We start from the raw sequence: 18,992 nt of genomic DNA on the forward strand, positions 1-18,992 counted from the left end.
TTACAGCCTCAAGTCTTGTTGAATATGATGCCACAACCTTGGCACACCTATCCTTGGCCAGTTTCGCCCATTGCTCTTTGCAGCACCTTTCAAGCTCCATCAGGTTGGATGGGAAGCGTTGGTGCACAGCCATTTTAAGATCTCTTCAGAGATGTTCAATCGGATGGGCTGGGCTGGGCTCTGGCTGGGCCACTCAAGGATATTCACAGAGTTGTCCTGAAGCCACTCCTTTGATATATTGGCTGTGTGCTTAGGGTCGTTGTCCTACTGAAAGATGAACCGTCGCCCCAGTCTGAGGTCAAGAGCGCTCTGGAGCAGGTTTTCATCCAGGATGTCTCTGTACATTCATCCAGTTCCTGCAACTGAAAGACATCCCCACAGCATGATGCTTCCACCACCATGCTTCACTGTACGGATGGTATTGGCCTGGTGATGAGCGGTGCCTGGTTTCCTCCAAACGTGACGCCTGGCATTCACATCAAAGAGTTCAATCTTTGTCTCATCAGACCAGAGAATTTTGTTTCTCATGGTCTGAGAGTCCTTCAGGTGCCTTTTGGCAAACTCCAGGTGGGCTGCCATGTGCCTTTTACTAAGGAGTGGCTTTTGTCTGGCCACTCTACCATACAGGCCTGATTGGTGGATTGCTGCAGAGATGGTTGTCCTTCTGGAAGGTTCTCCTCTCTCCACAGAGGAGCTCTGACAGAGTGACCATGGGGTTCTTGGTCACCTCCCTGACTAAGGCCCTTCTCCCCTGATCACTCAGTTTGGATGGCTGGCCAGCTCTAGGAAGAGTCCTGGTGGTTTCGAACTTCTTCCAGTTACTGATGATGGAGGCCACTGTGCTCATAGGAACCTTCAAAGAGCAGAAATGTTTCTGTAACCTTCCCCAGATTTGTGCCTCGAGACAATCCTGTCTCGGAGGTCTACAGACAATTCCTTTGACTTCATGCTTGGTTTGTGCTCTGACATGAACTGCCAACTGTGGGACCTTATATAGACAGGTGTCTGCCTTTCCAAATCATGTCCAACTGAATTTACCACAGGTGGACTCCAATTAAGCTGCAGAAACATCTCAAGGATGATCAGGGGAAACAGGATGGACCTGAGCTCAATTTTGAGCTTCATGGCAAAGGCTGTGAATAATTATGTACATGTGCTTTCTCAATTTTTTTATTTTTAATAAATTTGCAAAAATCTCAAGTAAACTTTTTTAACGTTGTCATTATGGGGTGTTGTGTGTAGAATTCTGAGGAAAAAAATGAATTTAATCAATTTTGGAATAAGGCTGTAACATAACAAATTGTGGAAAAAGTGATGCGCTGTGAATACTTTCCGGATGCACTGCAAATACATAAATAAAGTACTAAATGTTTGGTATTATTCTTTTCAGAATTTATCAGATGTTAATGTGATGTTGTTAGATTTTCAGATACTTATTCCATTTTTAAATTATTATCTAAAAAATATGAAGAACTCTCATTTCGGGACATTGTGCCAAAACATTCAACCACGCCCAGGGCCAGAAATAAAACACAATCAGTAGGACAGCTGCTGTACAGGCTTTTAAATGTTCGAAGTGCAGCACAAGTTGCAGATAACGCAGCACAGCTGAGTTGTAAAGTACAAATATTTCAAGATTCATCCAAATTGGGTATATCTTTGACTGTACTTTCTCTGTATCTTTTACCTTTTAGTCATTTATGGAGGAAATGACACGAAAGCAACCAGATGTAGACAAAGTGACAAAAACCTACAAAAGGAAAGCAAATGATTCATCACAAGATAAATCACAAACCCGTAAGTTATACTTTCTGTCTTTATAAAGTATCCTTATATCCACTGTGTATTTTTAGATCTTATGTATTTTTTGTTTTACTAGGAAAATTCTTTAGTCGTGGCATTTTGGTGGTGCTTCCCCCAAATACTCAAGCAGAGACTAAGAATCCGAAGCTCACTCAGCTTTCAGCTCGGTGGCAGCAAGTTTGGCTTCTTGCTTTGGACAGACAACGAAAGCTAAATGATGCCCTTGACAGATTGGAAGAGGTATGGTATTAAATGATTCAGGAGGAAAAACAACAAATACAAGTAAAACACATTGTTTTTTTTTTCCTTTTTTACTAGCTAAAGGAGTTTGCAAATTTTGATTTTGATATGTGGCGCAAGAAATACATGCGTTGGATGAACCACAAAAAATCTCGTGTAATGGATTTCTTCCGGCGAATTGACAAAGACCAAGATGGAAAGATAACAAGGCAGGAGTTCATTGATGGGATTCTGTCATCTAGTAAGTCAAAATCCAAGTACATTAAAAGAGACAGTACAAAGAAAATGAGATATTAACTGACTGAAATTCCTCTTTTAGACAATAAATGGAACTCTGTTTTAAACATACTTATTTATATGTGTGTATATATATATATATACAGGTGTGTGTGTATATATATATATATATATATATATATATATATATATATATATATATATATATATATATATATATAATATGTATGTGTATATATGTGCATGTATATATACTGTGTGTGTGTGTGTATATATATATATATATATATATATATATATATATACACATGCATACTGTGAGACTTGCCCGGAGTCCACATCTTTATAAAAAGGCACACGTTTATTAATCACCCCTAAGTACAGGTTCACAGTACCGAACACCACACAATGCACACAGCTAATTAATCACCACAATAATCACTTCTCTTCCTCAGTCCTTGGCCGTGGGAGCTTCATCCTGCCCCCACTCCCGACTCAAGCTTCCCGATTGCAAGGAGGTGGGGCCTTTTATTCCCTTCCGGATGTGCTCCAGGCAGCTGATGACGGCCTTCCGGCAGCACTTCCGTCTGCCTGTGGTCTGGAGTGGAGGGTTGCTTTGCTCTGCGTTGGACGGGGGTGCCTGCTCACTATTACCCCTGCGGAACGGGGCTAGCTCTGGCGTCCGGGAATGGTTGTACCTCAGGTACGGCAGCACCGGGACCAGAGTTAGTAGGGTGTGTATGGGGAGTGTGAATGGGTGTCTGGCGTACATCCTTGTAAGTCTTGGGTTGTATGTGTATGTGAGAGCATGAGGGAGGGAGTGTATGACTGTGTTTGTGTGTGACTGTATATGTCAGGTTGGGTTTTGGACTCCTCCCCTCTCCTGGGACATCTGGCAATACTACAACATCTGCCTTAAGCATCTGTCTGGTCGCTCCCGGTGGCTGCCTGGTGAGATCTGGTTCCCTGGGCTCTGTTGGGTCCTCGGCGGGGTGGGTCGCCCTTGGGTCCCGGGCTGCTGGGTTCCGGGCCCGGCCGACTCGGGGGTGAGCAGCTGCGGGCGGGCCTGAGGGCTTGCCGTTGATATCTCCTGGGACTCTGCTGGTTGTGGCCCCCAGGGGTGATCCTCTGTGCCTCTCGAGTGGGGGTTGGGGCTTCTCTGTTGACGGCCTCCCAGGGGTCTCCAGCCTGGGGTGACCTCTGGATCTCTGGGCTTGGAACTCCCTCCATCTTCCGCTGCTTTTGGGGCAGGTCTGTGGCCCTTCACACTCACTATTGGACGCTCCTATAGAGAAACCTTACACATACAAGCGTGTGTACGCACACAGTTGCTCACATGGTGATTTCATAAGTATGACTTGGACATCTTCAGCACATGATCTAAGGTTGTGGTTGGCCCTAAATGCCTTAGTAATAATTACTGTATGATTGTCAGCAAACATTTTTACTTTTATATATCTTCATGTAGCTGATGCAGCAATGTTTTTGTCTTGTGGTTTGTTCCCCCTCTTTCTGCAGGTCTAGAAGCGGATTCTGGTTCATTTATTGTTTATTCTATACGAAAACCCCCCATTCCCCCTTTACCTGCATCTCTTCCTTCTCTCTCTTCTTTTTCTTTCACTTTTGTCTCCGTGTCCGATTCGAATCTTAAAAACATCTGAAAATATTTTTAATAAAGTTTTGGTATCAGGCGTGACGTCGGCAGAAGCTGTACTGCTCCACCTGAGAGAAAAACTGTAAGGCTAGTCGCCAGCATTCAGACATCAATTCTGATTGCTTCACAGCCGAACAGGACACGGTAAAAAAGAAGAAGAAGTGCTGCCTTTTGCACCGGAAGCACTCTGGGCGTCCCTGGCAGATTCATCTGCCATCTTGCCTGGTGTGGCGGAAGTAACAGTTCTTCGGGTCCCACGAGGTTTGAGGCACCCTCTGGCAGTGGCCACAGGTCCAAACAGGCCAAAACCTCTTTGCTCCTCTCCCGTGGTCCTCTCCTAGTCAAGGGCGGTTGCCCCCTCGTGACCCGGAAGCTATTCATGTCCCTTTCTGGTCCTTCCAGGCATCCTGGCCAGGAAAGAACCCCAACAATCTGCCACAATACATACATACATACATATATATATATAGTACACCCCTCACATTTTTGGACAACACTGAAGATATGACACTTTGATACAATATAAAGTAGTCAGTGTACAGCTTGTATAACAGTGTAAATTTGCAGTCCCCTCAAAATAACTCAACACACAGCCATTAATGTCTAAACCACTGGCAACAAAAGTCAGTACACCCCTAAGTGAAAAATGCCCAAATTTTGCCCAATTAGCCATTTTTCCTCCCCGGTGTCCTGTGATTCGTTAGTATTACAAAGTCTCAAGTGTGAATGGGGAGCAGGTGTGTTAAATTTGGTGTTATCGCTCTCACACTCTCTCATACTGGTCACTGGACGTTCAATATGGCAAGTCATGGCAAAGAACTCTGAGGATCTGAGAAAAAGGAATTGTTGCTCTACATAAAGATGGCCTAGGCTATAAGAAATTTGCCAACACCCTGAAACTGAGCTGCAGCACAGTGGTCAAGACTTATACTGCGTTTTAACAGGACAGGTTCCACTCAGAAGAGGCCTCGCCATGGTCAATCAAAGAAGTTGAGTGCACATGCTCAGCGTCATTTCCAAAGGTTGTCTTTTGAAAATAGATGTATGAGTGCTGTCAGCATTGCTGCAGAGGTTGAAGGGGTGGGGGGTCAGCCTGTCAGTGATCAGACCATATGCCACACACTGCATCAAATTGGTCTGCATGGCTGTCGTCCCAGAAGGAAGCCTCTTCTAAAGATGATGCACAAGAAAGCCTGCAAACAGTTTGCTCAAGACAAGCAGACTAAGGACATGGATTACTGGAACCGTGCCCTGTGGTCTGATGAGACCAAGATAAACTTATTTGGTTCAGATGGTGTGGTGGCAACCAGGTGAGGAGTACAAAGACAAGTTTGTCTTGCCTACAGTCAAGCATGGTGGTGGGAGTGTCATGGTTTGGGGCTGCATGAGTGCTGCTGGCACTGGGGAGCTACAGTTCATTGTAGCTGTGACATACTGAAGCAGAACATGATCCCCTCCCTTCAGAAACTGGGCCGCAGAGCAATATTCCAACATAACGACCCCAAACACATCTCCAAGACGACCACTGCCTTGCTAAAGAAACTGAGGGTAAAGGTGCTGGACTGGCCAAACATGTCTTCAGACCTAAACATTTTTGAGCATCTGTGTCTCATCCTCAGATGGAAGGTGCAGGAGTGGAAGGTATCTGACATACACCAGCTCCGTGATGTTGTCATGGAGGAGTGGAAGAGGATTCAAGTGGTAACCTGTGAAGCTCTGGTGAACTCCATGCCCAAGAGAGTTAAGGCAGTGGTGGAAAACAATGGTGGCCACACAAAATATTGACACTTTGGGCACAATTTGGTCATTTTTCACTTAGGGGTGTACTCACTTTTGTTGCCATTGGTTTAGACATTAATGGCTGTGTGTTGAGTTACTTTGAGGGGACAGCAAATTTACACTGTTATACAAGCTGTACACTGACTACATTGCATCAAAGTGTGATATATTCAGTGTTGTCCCATGAAAAGATATAACAAAATACTCACTTTTTGTGCGATACTGTATGTATGTGTATATATATATATATATATATATATATATATATATATATACTAGCAAAATACCCAGCTACGCCACTTGCTAAGTACTGCCTTAAAATTTTATTAAGAAGAAAATTAAACCTTTTTAAACTGAGGGAAAATATACCAATAATTATTTGTTAAGGATCTCTTTGTATACCACATTGTGAGTTTAGCCCTCTGGTTGTAATATGACCAAGCTGTGCTCTGAGCTTACTCTTCAGCATGCAACGTACAGTTTGCCATGTGAACAGTAATCTTGTTTTAAATCCCACAGCTTGGATTGCTGCTGTCATAATCGGTTTGAGTTTCATGTTTTGTTTCAATTATGACAGTATTTGTATGACTTGTGTTGAAGAGACATTTGGCATCTGTCAAGCGTTGTAAGTATACAACTGGTTTCATCGATAACTTCACATCCAGCTTTTGAGAGTTTATAACATTCATAAACATTAATGTGTCCACTACTGAAATCGTCACCTTTGAATCTAAGATGTTTAAGAGGCATTGGCGGTTGTCGAAAGGTGTAAAATATTTGGCCATTTCGGTACACTTGAAAGCGACAACCGAACAATTCAGCGGCAGCCATCAACTCACATGCAGATCCATAGGTGAAGAGCTTAAGCATTTCACTCTTATAGTGCTCCTGTGTAGTAAAATTATCTCCTGTACCGTCATCAGTCCACACCTTGAACATGTCCCAGTCATTCAATACATAAGACACAATGTTCCTCCGGATATCAAGTGTGAGCCTGAAATGGCCACAGATATGTAACACAGAGAATGGAAAAGATAGGTGCCATCTCCGGGCATGGAAACCACTCGGTAAGTGACAGTTCTTTGATCAATGGTGATCACCTCGATAGACATGTTAATGAGGGTACGGTTGGAATGATAAAGGAAATGGGTACCTGAACAATTTAAAGTAAATCTAAAATACCTAAACAACAACTATAATCGTAATAAACGAACAATAAAACCGGGAAGAAGCCGTGGATTAAATAAAAAGGCTGTAGTTATCACCACGGAGACGTGAATCCCGTGGCGAAGCAAGGAAGAGAATGTAGAGACCTGAGCGACAGGCGGCCTTATATAGGCAGGCAGCCAACAACGTGAGAGACGTTGGGATTGGGGACCCAACGCCGCCTCACACAGTGACTGAGCTGCAGGCTATGGACGTATATATGTACGTAAGTAGGATTCAGTTAGCGTTGGGAACCCGCGTACCAAATTTCTTGAAGATGGGCCCATAAGTAACAAAGACCATTGAAAAGTTCAATATGGCGGCCGACAGTGGCATCATACCACCGAAATAAGTACGTACATTGGTTTCGGTTAGCGCAGGGAAGCCGCCTGCCAAATTTCATGAAGATGGGGTCATAAATAAGAAAGTTCAACATGGCAGACGTTGTTGACCGTTACGCGTAGAATTTCGAAATGAAACCTGCTTAACTTTTGTAAGTAAGCTGTAAGGAATGAGCATGCCAAATTTCAGCCTTCTACCTACACGGGAAGTTGGAGAATTAGAAACGTTGGAAAGTTCAATATGGCGGCCGACAGTGGCGTCATACCACCAAAATAAGTACGTACATTGGTTGCGGTTAGCGCAGGGAAGCCGCCTACCAAATTTCGTGAAGATGGGGCTGTAAATAAGAAAGTTCAACATGGCGGATGTTGTCGACCATTATGACCGTAACATGTAGAATTTTGAAATGAAACCTGCTTAACTTTTGTAAGTAAGCTGTAAGGAATAAGCCTGCCAAGTTTCAGCCTTCTACCTACACGGGAAGTTGGAGAATTAGTGATGAGTCAGTCAGTCAGTTTAGTATAGATGTGTATATATAGGTGTGTATATATATATATATATATATATATATATATATATATATATATATATATATAGTCACACTTGGGTCACAGATTTTGCAAAGAGACACAGGAGGTTGTAGAAAACAGTAATTTTATTCAAACACTGCAAACAAACATTTGTTTCTTTTTCAAGAGCTTAAACATGCTCCATGACTTAGAAATGACAGTTCCGCTAGGAGCAGAGAATGTCGGAGAGAGAGAGAGAGAGCGAGATAGAGAAAAGCAAAACAATCAATTCCAAAACTGACAGGCGCTGCACAAGGCTTATAAGTTAGCGGAGTACAGCGTGAGGGGTTTATCACGTGTTATAGCGCAAGTGAGAAGGCTAAGGAGCAATGTCAAGGTAGACTGTGTTTCAGGGGTATTCCCAGGGGCGTCTGTGTAATCTTGGGGTGTGATCACCCTTCTAGCTTACACCCTCCCCCTCAGCTTTATTCGCATTCTCATGAATCAAGCAACTATCTGTACCAGGTTCAAGTTTATGTAGCCGTGATAATGAGTCTGCGTTGACGTGATCAGAGCCTGGTCGATGTTTTACTGTGAAATTGTAAGGTTGTAAGCCCAGAAACCATCTCATGAGGCGAGAGTTTGTATCTTTCTGTCGGTATAACCATTGAAGTGGAACATGATCAGTTACCAAAGTGAAATTTTGACCCCACAAGTAGTAACGAAGCGCTTCCACAGCCCACCTAATTGCCAACCATTCTTTCTCAATTGTAGAATAATTACGCTCCCTAGGAAGTAATTTCCTACTCAAATATGTGATTGGATGTTCTTCTCCATCAAAAATCTGTGACAGGACTGCGCCTACACCAAATGCACTAGCGTCTGTTTGTAAGACAAAATCCTTTGTGAAATCCGGGTTTCTTAGAACCGGATAAGAAGAGAAGGCTTTTTTTAAATCGCTGAAATAACGTTCACAAATTTCTGTCCATAAGAGAGGTTGGTTTTTCCTACCTTTAGTAAGTTCTGTAAGAGGAGCAGCTCTATGTGCAAAATTTGGAATGAGCATTCTGTAGTAACCAGCAAGCCCCAGAAAAGCAAGCATTTCTTCTATTTTCCTTAATTGTGGCCTAAGTAAACCCTTGCCCATAGAATAACCTAAGTAATGAGTCTCAGACATGCCCAGTTTACATTTCTTAGGGTTAGCAGTAAGGCCAGCCTGTCTCAAGCTTTCAAGAACAGCTTGAAGCCGCTCTAAGTGTGTTTGCCAATCATTGCTGAAAATCACGACATCATCAAGGTATGCCCCAGAATATTCAGAATGAGGATGCAGGATCTGATCCATCATACGCTGAAAAGTTAGAGGTGGCCCGTGAAGACCAAACGGGAGTCTTGTAAATTCATAGAGTCCATCAGGAGTCGCGAATGCTGTTTTCTCACAACTGCTAGCCTCTAAAGGCACCTGCCAATAACGTTTTGTGAGCTTGGAGCTATAGCTTGCCTGACCCAGTTTTTCCAAAAGTTCATCTACACGGGGCATCAGATAAGCATCGGATAAGCATCGAATTTAGAGACCTTATTCAAGCATCTGAAATCGATACAGAAGCAAACCGAACTGTCTTGCTTTGAGACTAATACGACCGGGCTGCACCAGACACTTTTACTTTCATGAATTACACCTAATGTCAGCATCTTTTTTACCTCTTCGTTCACAATATTTCGTCGCGCTTCTGGTATCCGGAATTGCTGCATCTGTAAATGAACATCGGGTTCAGTTGTGATTTTATGTTTTGTAATGTTAGTCTTGCCTGGTAAATCTGAAAAGACATCGGTGTTCCTTTCGATCAAAGATAACAGTTCTGCCTTTTGCGTGTCAGTAAGATCATTACCAATGGCAACATCAGTCTGAGAAACATCAGCCAAGGAAGTTTTAACCTCTTGTCGGTCATGCCATTCCTTCAAGAGATTAATGTGTAAAATCTGGAATGGTTTGCGCCGGCCTGGTATTCTAACCTTGAAATTTACCGGACTCATATGCTCCTCAATAATGGCGGGGCCCTGCCATTCAGCTAAGAATTTGTGTGGGTCGGACAGAACCAGTACCAAAACGCGATCACCAGGTTTGAATTCACGGAGCTTACTGCGCCTATCGTAAAGACGCTTCTGAGTTTCCTGTTCTCGTTGATGCTCCACAGCAATAGAGGAAAGCATAGAAATTCCGTCCTGCAACGAAATTACCCGATCTGCAAAGCTTGGTCGTTGGGCTGTTGTTTCGTTATCTATCCATTCCTCTCCTACCACATCCAAGATGCCTCGCGGCCGTCTGCCGAATAACATCTCGAACGGACTCAAGCCAGTGGATGCTTGTGGTGATTCTGGCACCGTGTACATAACCAAAGGCAGGACTGAGTCCCAGGTTGTGGGATCATTATGAGCGACTCGCCTGATCATCTGTTTCAAAGTTTTGTTAAATCGCTCAGTCATACCATTCGTTTGTGGATGGTAAACAGTGGTACTCAATTTCTTAATAGCAAAGCTGTCACACAATTGTCTCATCACACAAGAAGTAAAAGGTGTGCCTTGATCAGTTAAGATTTCTCTAGGGATGCCAACACGAGTAAAAATATCACACAGAGCTTTGGCTACAGCCGAGGAGTTGGCCTTTTCCAGGGCAATCAACTCTGGATATCGTGTTGCATAGTCAACCAACACCATCACATATTGGTACCCATTCTTAGTCTTAGGTAAAGGGCCTACAATATCTAATCCCACCCGCTGAAAGGGAACTTCTAAAATGGGCATAAGACAAAGGGGAGCCCGATGAGGCTTATAAGCGGAGACGATCTGGCAGTCAGGACATGAAGTACAAAATCATTCAGCATCTTTTCCCATATTCAGCCAATAAAATCATTTTGATAACCACTCTCTGGTTTTGTCAGCACCAAGGTGCCCTCCCAAGATGTGAGAGTGTGCCAGATGCAAAAGAGTTTCTCTATGTTCTTCAGGTACAACAACAACCATTTATTTATATAGCACATTTTCATACAAACAGTAAAAAGAATAGAAAAATAAAAGACACAATAAGAAAAATAAAATAAATCAACATTAAATAACATCGAATAAGAGTAAGGTCCAATGGCCAGGGGACAGAAAAACAAAAAACTCCAGACGGCTGGAGAAAAAAAATAAAATCTGTAGGGATTCCAGACCATGAGACCGCCCAGTTCCCTCTGGGCATTCTACCTAACATAAATGAAACAGTCCTCTTTGGATTTAGGGTTCTCACGGACGGACTAGATGATGATGGTCACGTAGACTTCTGCCTTTTAATCCATCCATCATTGTTGGAGCATCATGAAGCTTTGAGTAGGTGGAGGTGGCGCAGGCCACCACCACAAAGAAACCGGAAAAAGAAACAAAAAGAGAGTAGGGGTCAGTACGATTTTAGAGCCACCATGAATAGTTATTATGATGAATTGAACATACAGAGTATCAGGATTAAGTTAAATTAAGTTAAAATGAAGTTATAAAAGGCCATGTTAAAGTAATGTGTTTTCAGCAGTGTTTTAAAGTGCTCTACTGTATCAGCCTGGCGAATTCCTATTGGCAGGCTATTCCAGATTTTAGGTGCATAGCAGCAGAAGGCCGCCTCACCACTTCTTTTAAGTTTTGTTCTTGGAATTCTAAGGAGACACTCATTTGAGGATCTGAGGTTACGATTTGGAATATAAGGTGTCAGACATTCCGATATATAAGATGGGGCGAGATTATTTAAGGCTTTATAAACCATAAGCAGAATTTTAAAGTCAATCCTGAATGACACAGGTAACCAGTGTAGTGACATCAAAACTGGAGAAATGTGTTCTGATTTTCTTTTCCTAGTTAGGATTCTAGCAGCTGCATTCTGCACTAGTTGCAAACGATTTATGTCTTTTTTGGGTAGTCCTGAGAGGAGTGCGTTACAGTAATCTAGTCGACTGAAAACAAAGCGTGAACTAATTTCTCAGCATCTTTCAGTGATATAAGAGGTCTAACTTTACTTATGTTTCTTAAGTGAAAAATGCTGTCCTAATGATCTGATTAATATGTGATTTAAAATTCAGATTACAGTCAACAATCACCCCTAAGCTTTTTACCTCCGTCTTGACTTTTAATCCTAATGTATCCAGTTTATTTCTAATAGCCTCATTGTATCCATTATTGCTGATCACTAAATTTCAGTTTTCTTTATTTAACTTGAGAAAATTACTATTCATCCATTCTGAGATACAAGTCAGACATTGTGTTAGTGAATCAATAGAATCGGGTCATCAGGTGCTATTGATAAGTACAGCTGTGTGTCATCAGCATAGCTGTGGTAGCTCACGTTGTGCCCTGAGATAATCTGACCTAACGGAAGCATGTAGATTGAGAATAACAGCGGACCCAGGATAGAGCCTTGTGGAACACCATATGGATATCATGTGTCTTGAGTTGTAATTCCCACAACTAACAAAATATTTTCTCCCTGTCAGGTAGGATTCAAACCAATTTAAGACACTGCCAGAGAGGCCCACCCATTGACTAAGGCGATTTCTAAGAATGTTGTGATCAATGGTGTCAAATGCAGCACTCAGATCTAAGAGGATGAGAACAGATAAATGGCCTCTGTCTGCATTTACCGCAAGTCATTTACTACTTTAACGAGTGCAGTTTCTGTGCTGTGATTTGTTCTAAAACCCGACTGAAATTTATCAAGAATAGCATGTTTATTTAGGTGGTCATTTAACTGCATAATGACTGCCTTCTCAGAACTTTACTTAAGAAGGCAGGTTAGAGATGGGTCTAAAATTTTCAAGAGCGAGGGTCAAGATTATGTTTCTTAAGTAGGGGTTTAACTACAGCAGTCTTAAGACAGTCTGGGAAGACCCCAGTATCTAATGACGAATTTACTATGTCAAGAACATTATCAATTAGCAGCCTGATACTTCTTTGAAAAACCTTGTTGGTATGGGTCAAGGACAGGTGGAGGATTTTAATTGAGATTATTTTTTGTAAATCAGGTAAATCTATCCTAGTGAAAGAGTTTAATTTGTTTATAACAGGATGCTGGGGTTTAGGAGGATCCTTAGTGTTGGGGAGATATACTATGTTATTTCTAATATCATTAATTTTTTGATTGAAAAATACAGCGATAGCCTCACAGGTTTCACTGGAAGCACTTAGGAGGCATTCCTTTGAGCTACCTGGGTTTAGTAGGTGATCAATTGTAGAAAATAAGACTCTGGGATTACTAGCATTGTTATTTATAATCTTGAGAAATAGCAGCCTCTCAAGACGGACAGTGTTATTGTATTCTGTTATTTTGACTTTTAATATTTCATGGTGGATAGTAAGTTTAGTCTTCCTCCATTGACGCTCAGCTCTACGGCATGTTCTCTTTAAATCAGACACTCTTTGGGTCTTCCATGGTATAACAATGCTAGAAGATTTTTTCACTGTCTTTTCAGGTGCAACTATGTCAACAGCAGCTCTCACTTTAGTATTAAATCTTTCCACCTTACTATTTACATTATCCTCGCTATTATAGCTGGCACTATAAACGGACTGATTGCTTAAAATGTTTGTAAGTTTTAAAGCTGCTGCGAGTCAAAGAAGCGTTTTTAACAATATGCTTCTCATGAGTGTTTTTATCATTATTTCTATATTAAAAAGTAGAAGAAAATGGTCTGATAGACCAATATCAATGATCTGTTTTATATCAACTTTCAGTCCTTTAGTAATCACTAAGTCTAATGTATGACCTGCTTTATGTGTAGGCTGATTTATGAGTTGTCTCAAATCAAAAGAATCCAGGAGGTTCATAAATTCTTTTACTTTTAGATCACACTGATTATCTATATGAAAATTAAAGTCGCCAACTATTAGGAGTGTGTCATAGTTAGTAATTAAAATCGACATTAAGTCAGAGAATTCCTCAAAAAGACGTTATATTTAGGAGGTCTATACACGGATAGTACTAGAACTTGAGAATCTCCATGAATAACAACGGCGAGATACTCAAAGGACTTGAACTTACCAAAACTGACATCTTTACATTTTAATCGCTCGAGTAAATGTTAGCCAATCCGCCCCTTTTCCCTGGCGGTCTGCATGAGTAAAACTGTAATCCGGGCGCAGATTCGATTAAAACAGCGCATCTGAATTAAGCCATGTTTCATTTAGTGCAATAAGATCTATTTTTTATCACTAATAAGATCGTTGATAAAAACGTTTTGTTAGTTAAAGCTCTAACATTTAATAGTGCCATATTTAATGTTTCGAGGTGCAGAGATGATACTATGTGCGTTATTGATATTTGGAATAGGAACTAAATTATTTTATTAGCGCTCTGTGTGTATTTTTGTTTAATCTGTGATCTGTTTTATAGTTTTAATACATTGTTCCTCTAAAATAGTGATTTTAATTAGATTATTGGAGTTTATGCCGTATTTCCTAGGTTTTCTACGTGCATTGAGATTGCTTATTACAGTATTAATGTTGTGCACTTTAACGGAAGACTCTATTAAACATTATCATGTCCTAGCACAACAGTATTATTTCGAAGGGGTTAAGAGCAGAGATAGATAGTCAAGAAAACGAATTACCTTCGATATGTTTTCGGAGAGGACCCGGCGCGAAACTGTTCGGATGCAGGCCATCATGCTTGAAGAGATGCGGCCTTTCCGAAAAGAGATTCTAATTGTTGATGAAACCGACATCCTTCTTCTTGCAGAAACCCTGTAGCCAGTTGTTCAACCCTAGCAGACGACTGTAGTACTCGTTGGATCGCCTGACGAGAGGTAGTGGACCAAAGAAGATCTTTGCCGATGGGGTCCTCTCCTTCGTGTCTTTAATCAAAGCTGCGAAGTCAGCCTTCAGGATTTCTGATTGTCGGTGCCTTATATCGTTTACCGGCATGCAAAACGATTGATCCAACTGCCCTCTCCTTGTGTTTCTTGTAGACTGCTGGCGACGCTCATTACATCTCGGACACGAGCACGGAAAACAAGAAACAAACGATTTTGCATTAGGGCATGCGACATTAAGGTTTCTAACGATAGAATCACGTACCACTATTACATCACTATGGGCTGAAGGCGAAATGGGGACGCGGAGAGGGTCAGACCGGTTCTGAGATAGGATGCTCGCCTGTGCCGATGGAGGTGCTCTGGCCTTGAACCCCCGCCTGCATAGCTGAAATCCACGAGGTCATCAGCGCGCCGCTCCTACGAGACGCGGGGTGAGGTCGGCACAACGCTGGGTTGATGTTTCACGGTTCCAGATGGCAAGGACGGTTTATCCAACACCCGGGCCTTCAGATCTCTAAGGTATCTCCGTCGGGACAGGAGTTTCTGAATCTGTTCATCGAGTGTCTGGAGTTCTTCAACTACGATTTCAACGCGAGTTACCCCACCGTCGGCCATTTTCTGCTTTGCTTGTGCCCTAGGAGAAATGAGAGAGAGAGAGGTTAGCGAGTTAGAATCCAACCAGTTGTTCAATAAATTCCCCCTTTAAATGATCTGAGATCACTCTGAAAAGGCAACCGTCCTTTTCTATAAAGTGCGGGGTTTTCACGCCCCCGGAATCACGCTCTTGGTAATAAGAGTCACTGGCAGAGCAAGCTTGTTTAAATGCATAGTCCAATGAGCTATCATTATGCTGCAAACACACAAAATCTGATTGTTTGCTAATGCTCGGTTTGTGTTCGGAGGCGTTCGCAATCTGAGAAGATGTAGATTGTCCAGCCTGTCACTCTGGAAAATTGGCGTGGGTGTCCTCTGTCTCGCTGGAGAGATCGGGTTCAATATCTAATTGGGGCTCTAGATTTTCCCCGGCCGCTACCAGTTCTTCGTCCTCATTTTCTTCTTCTCCCGTCCCAACCCCCACTAAGTTCAATAGGAGACCAGAAAAATGGTGCCCGACATTTATTAATTAGTTTAGGAAAGAGGGCATTTCTCCATCCTATGAGTAATGGCCAGGGGCAGGAGTCTAAAACAGCAGACCAAACTTTAAAGTGGCAACCCTTATAAGTTAAATGAAGAAGTAATGTCTGATAGTCTTTAACATCACCATGTACACAGCGTATTTTTACAGTCTCAGTGTCACTAAGACATTTTTCATCAAGACAGTCTCGTCTGACAACACAAAGGTCACTGTCCGAGTCCAACAATGCTGAGACCTCTTGCCCCCCCAATTTCACTGGGATTAACAAGCCATCTTTTTCATCTGAAGCATATGTAATATTTGAGCAACAAACTTCGGCCAGTCCAATTTCCATTGATTGAGCTGGAGACAAGCGCCATTCTCTTGCCAAGTGGCCGTGTTGATCACACCGGAAACATCTACGGTCGGCTCCGCTGCCGAAATATCCTCTGCAACTTCCACGTCTTCCCCAGCCTGCTGCTGCTGTCTCCCCAGAAATAGGCATCTCATCTACGACCTGATTTCCCGGGGGCCTACCTGACCCCATTCAATTTTCAGGTCCTGTAGCTTGTCGATGTTGTAGCCATTGATCGAAGCGACGAGAATGTCCCGGACATTTGTTCACAGATTGTGAAGCAGCACCAAATCTCACGCTTTTTCTCCAAGCAGACTGTGAACCCTCCAATCGTTAATGATTTAATATAATGACACAGAAATTCATCTCGAAGAACTGCAGGTATCCCGGCCAGTAATATATTCATGACAACTTTTTCCATCACGTCTCCTTCAAACCAGCAGTGCATTTTATGTATCAAATCTTGAATTTGTGCACGGATTGGGACATCCATGTTTAGTTTCCAGTCGTTAAATGCAAAATCTTTAGCCATTCGAAATAAGTCTTCGGTGGCATCCATCTGTGCAACAACTTGTGGTACCACTTGTCATGCTTGGGTCACAGATTTTGCACAGAGACACAGGAGGTTGTAGAAAACAGGAATTTTATTCAAACACTGGAAACAAACATTTGTTTCTTTTTCAAGAGCTTAAATATGCTCCATGACAAGTCAGAGATGACAGTTCCACTAGGAGCAGAGAATGTCAGAGAGAATGAGAGAGAGATAAAAGCAAAACAATCAATTCCAAAACTGACAGGCGCTGCACAAGGCTTTTAACTTAGCGGAGTACCTCACAAGAGAAGTGAGAGGGCTAAGGAGCAATGTGAAGGTAGACTGTGTTTCAGGGGTATTACCAGGGACGTCTGTGTCCTCCTGTATATATATATATTTATATATATATTGTGGCAGTAGGGGGCGCTAGTGCTCCCTTGAACCCTCAGGGATGACTCCAGACACCGGGTAAAAGTCCAAGACTTTTTATTCTTTTCCACCGTGCACAAAGCACCTTCCACACTACTCATACACTATGAAATACAACAAATAAACAATATTCTCTCTCCTCCTCGCCCAGACACTTTGCTCCTCTCCCACCCAGCACAGCTCAGTGTCTGGACTGAGGCACCGTCCTTTTATAGACCCTGACCCGGAGGTGTTCCTGTCCCAACAGTCCACAGTTCCTTATTCCTTCTGGGTCAGGGCAAACAGTCCTTTTCTTTAACCCGGGTCCACGTCGTTACTTCCTGTCACATGACTGTGACGTACTCCCGGGTTATAGGGCACACAAGAGCCCATGAGCTCCCCTACAGTGACTACCGGTGGTCCCCAAGGTATCCAGCAGGGCTGTGTAAAAACCCTACATAATCCATAAGTCCCTGCTGGAACTCGGGGCATGATCCTGCTGTCGGGAGAGCTCCTCCTGGCGGCCTGGGGGTGCGGACCGGCATGGGAAGCTGGCAGTCCTCCACACTATATATATATATATATATATATATATATATATATATACACACACACACACACACACAGTGGTACCTCGGTATACGTTCTTAATCCGTTCCAGGTCCTTGTACCAAACAGGATGTATACCAAACAAATTTTTCCCATAAGAAATAATGGGAAAATGATTAATCCGTTCCCATGAAAAAAAATCCTATTTCTATTGGCATATTATACATTGATGGGGTTGTATAAAATAATTTAAACACTGCTTAATACTAAAATACATAAATACAAAAGCAATTAGATGAAATAAATGAAAATTTTACCTCACTTTAGTTTTTAATAACGTCTGTTTTTCACAATCGTAGATACCGTCATTCTTGGCAAACGGTATGCAACAGCCATGTCCCGGATACGCATGCCACCTTCATACTTTTCAACAATCAATTCAAATTTACATGAGAAAACACAAAATAACGTTGTGACGATGTGGGTATGCTGTATGCTCCCATCTGCTGTCAGGGAGCCCTTGAACCCTACACCGTCGGTAATGTGCCTCACTGCTAAGCTCATCGGTAACAACAAAGCAAGGGGATGGTGAAAAAGTGCAAAGTGCTTTTATTAAAACAATCAACAAAATAAGGTGTTCAAATTAAAGTGCAGTCTCCAAAGTTCCAATAAATAATCCATAAAATCAGAAGTGAAACGTGGAGATTAAAAGCAATAGAAAAAAGTCTTCTTAAAAACAACGAGGTTAAAATACAGCAGGAAACATTCTTTAAAAAAAAAAAAAAACAAGAAGAAGAAGCCCGGTGCCTTTTTACCTGGCCCTACTTGCAGCTGACCTTAACTCTGCCTACTTCAGCTACTTCATTTGCGCGCGCACTCTCTCTATCTCTCTCTCTCAGCCTCCCGTTCTTTCTTTTTCCTCCCTTTCTAGCCGACTCACGCTTCTATTTATCAAGATAAGCAGCCCCAGTAACAATTGCGAATGCGGATGGTCTTTCACCTGTGCACTTTTGTGAGAAACGCCCACATCGCGAATTGCCTTGAGAACCTTCAGCCACACAACCACCACGCCCCCTCACCAAGCTGCGAGCGCGGTGATTATTTATTTTAAAGCTGGCCTTTGACAGGAGCTGTGGACCCGCTATACCACACACGTGAAAATCCACAGAGAGTTATAGCGCTGGTTGTTCACTAAATGCTAGCAACTGGTAGACTGATGCTCGAGGGCAGTCGTGGCTTTGTCTCGAGAGAGGTAAACAAAGGTAGCACGCGAGTTGTATTCCAAACAAAGTTTGTATACCAAGCAAAATTTTTCATGTCCAAACAGGACGTATACTAAGTTGGACTTATTCCAAAGCAGACGTATACCGCGGTACCACTGTATATACTGTATGTATGGAAGAGAAGGTCTGTGATACGGTTTGCATATTTGCATCT

At 42.4% G+C, this 18,992-nt stretch overlaps 1 protein-coding gene across 4 annotated transcripts in view; it reads left to right on the forward strand.

The window, feature by feature from the left end:
- macf1a (microtubule actin crosslinking factor 1a) overlaps positions 1–18,992 on the forward strand; it is an 826,555-nt gene that overhangs the window by 769,678 nt on the left and 37,885 nt on the right. For all 4 annotated transcript variants that reach the window (XM_039739817.1, XM_039739818.1, XM_039739819.1 and 1 more), the window contains 3 exons: positions 1,695–1,797; positions 1,880–2,043; positions 2,122–2,284. In XM_039739817.1, the coding sequence (XP_039595751.1) occupies positions 1,695–1,797; positions 1,880–2,043; positions 2,122–2,284 (430 nt within the window). The remainder of the gene's footprint in view (positions 1–1,694; positions 1,798–1,879; positions 2,044–2,121; positions 2,285–18,992) is intronic.

The sequence above is a fragment of the Polypterus senegalus genome, chromosome 17 (genome assembly GCF_016835505.1).
Source record: "Polypterus senegalus isolate Bchr_013 chromosome 17, ASM1683550v1, whole genome shotgun sequence".
Lineage (NCBI taxonomy): Eukaryota > Metazoa > Chordata > Cladistia > Polypteriformes > Polypteridae > Polypterus > Polypterus senegalus.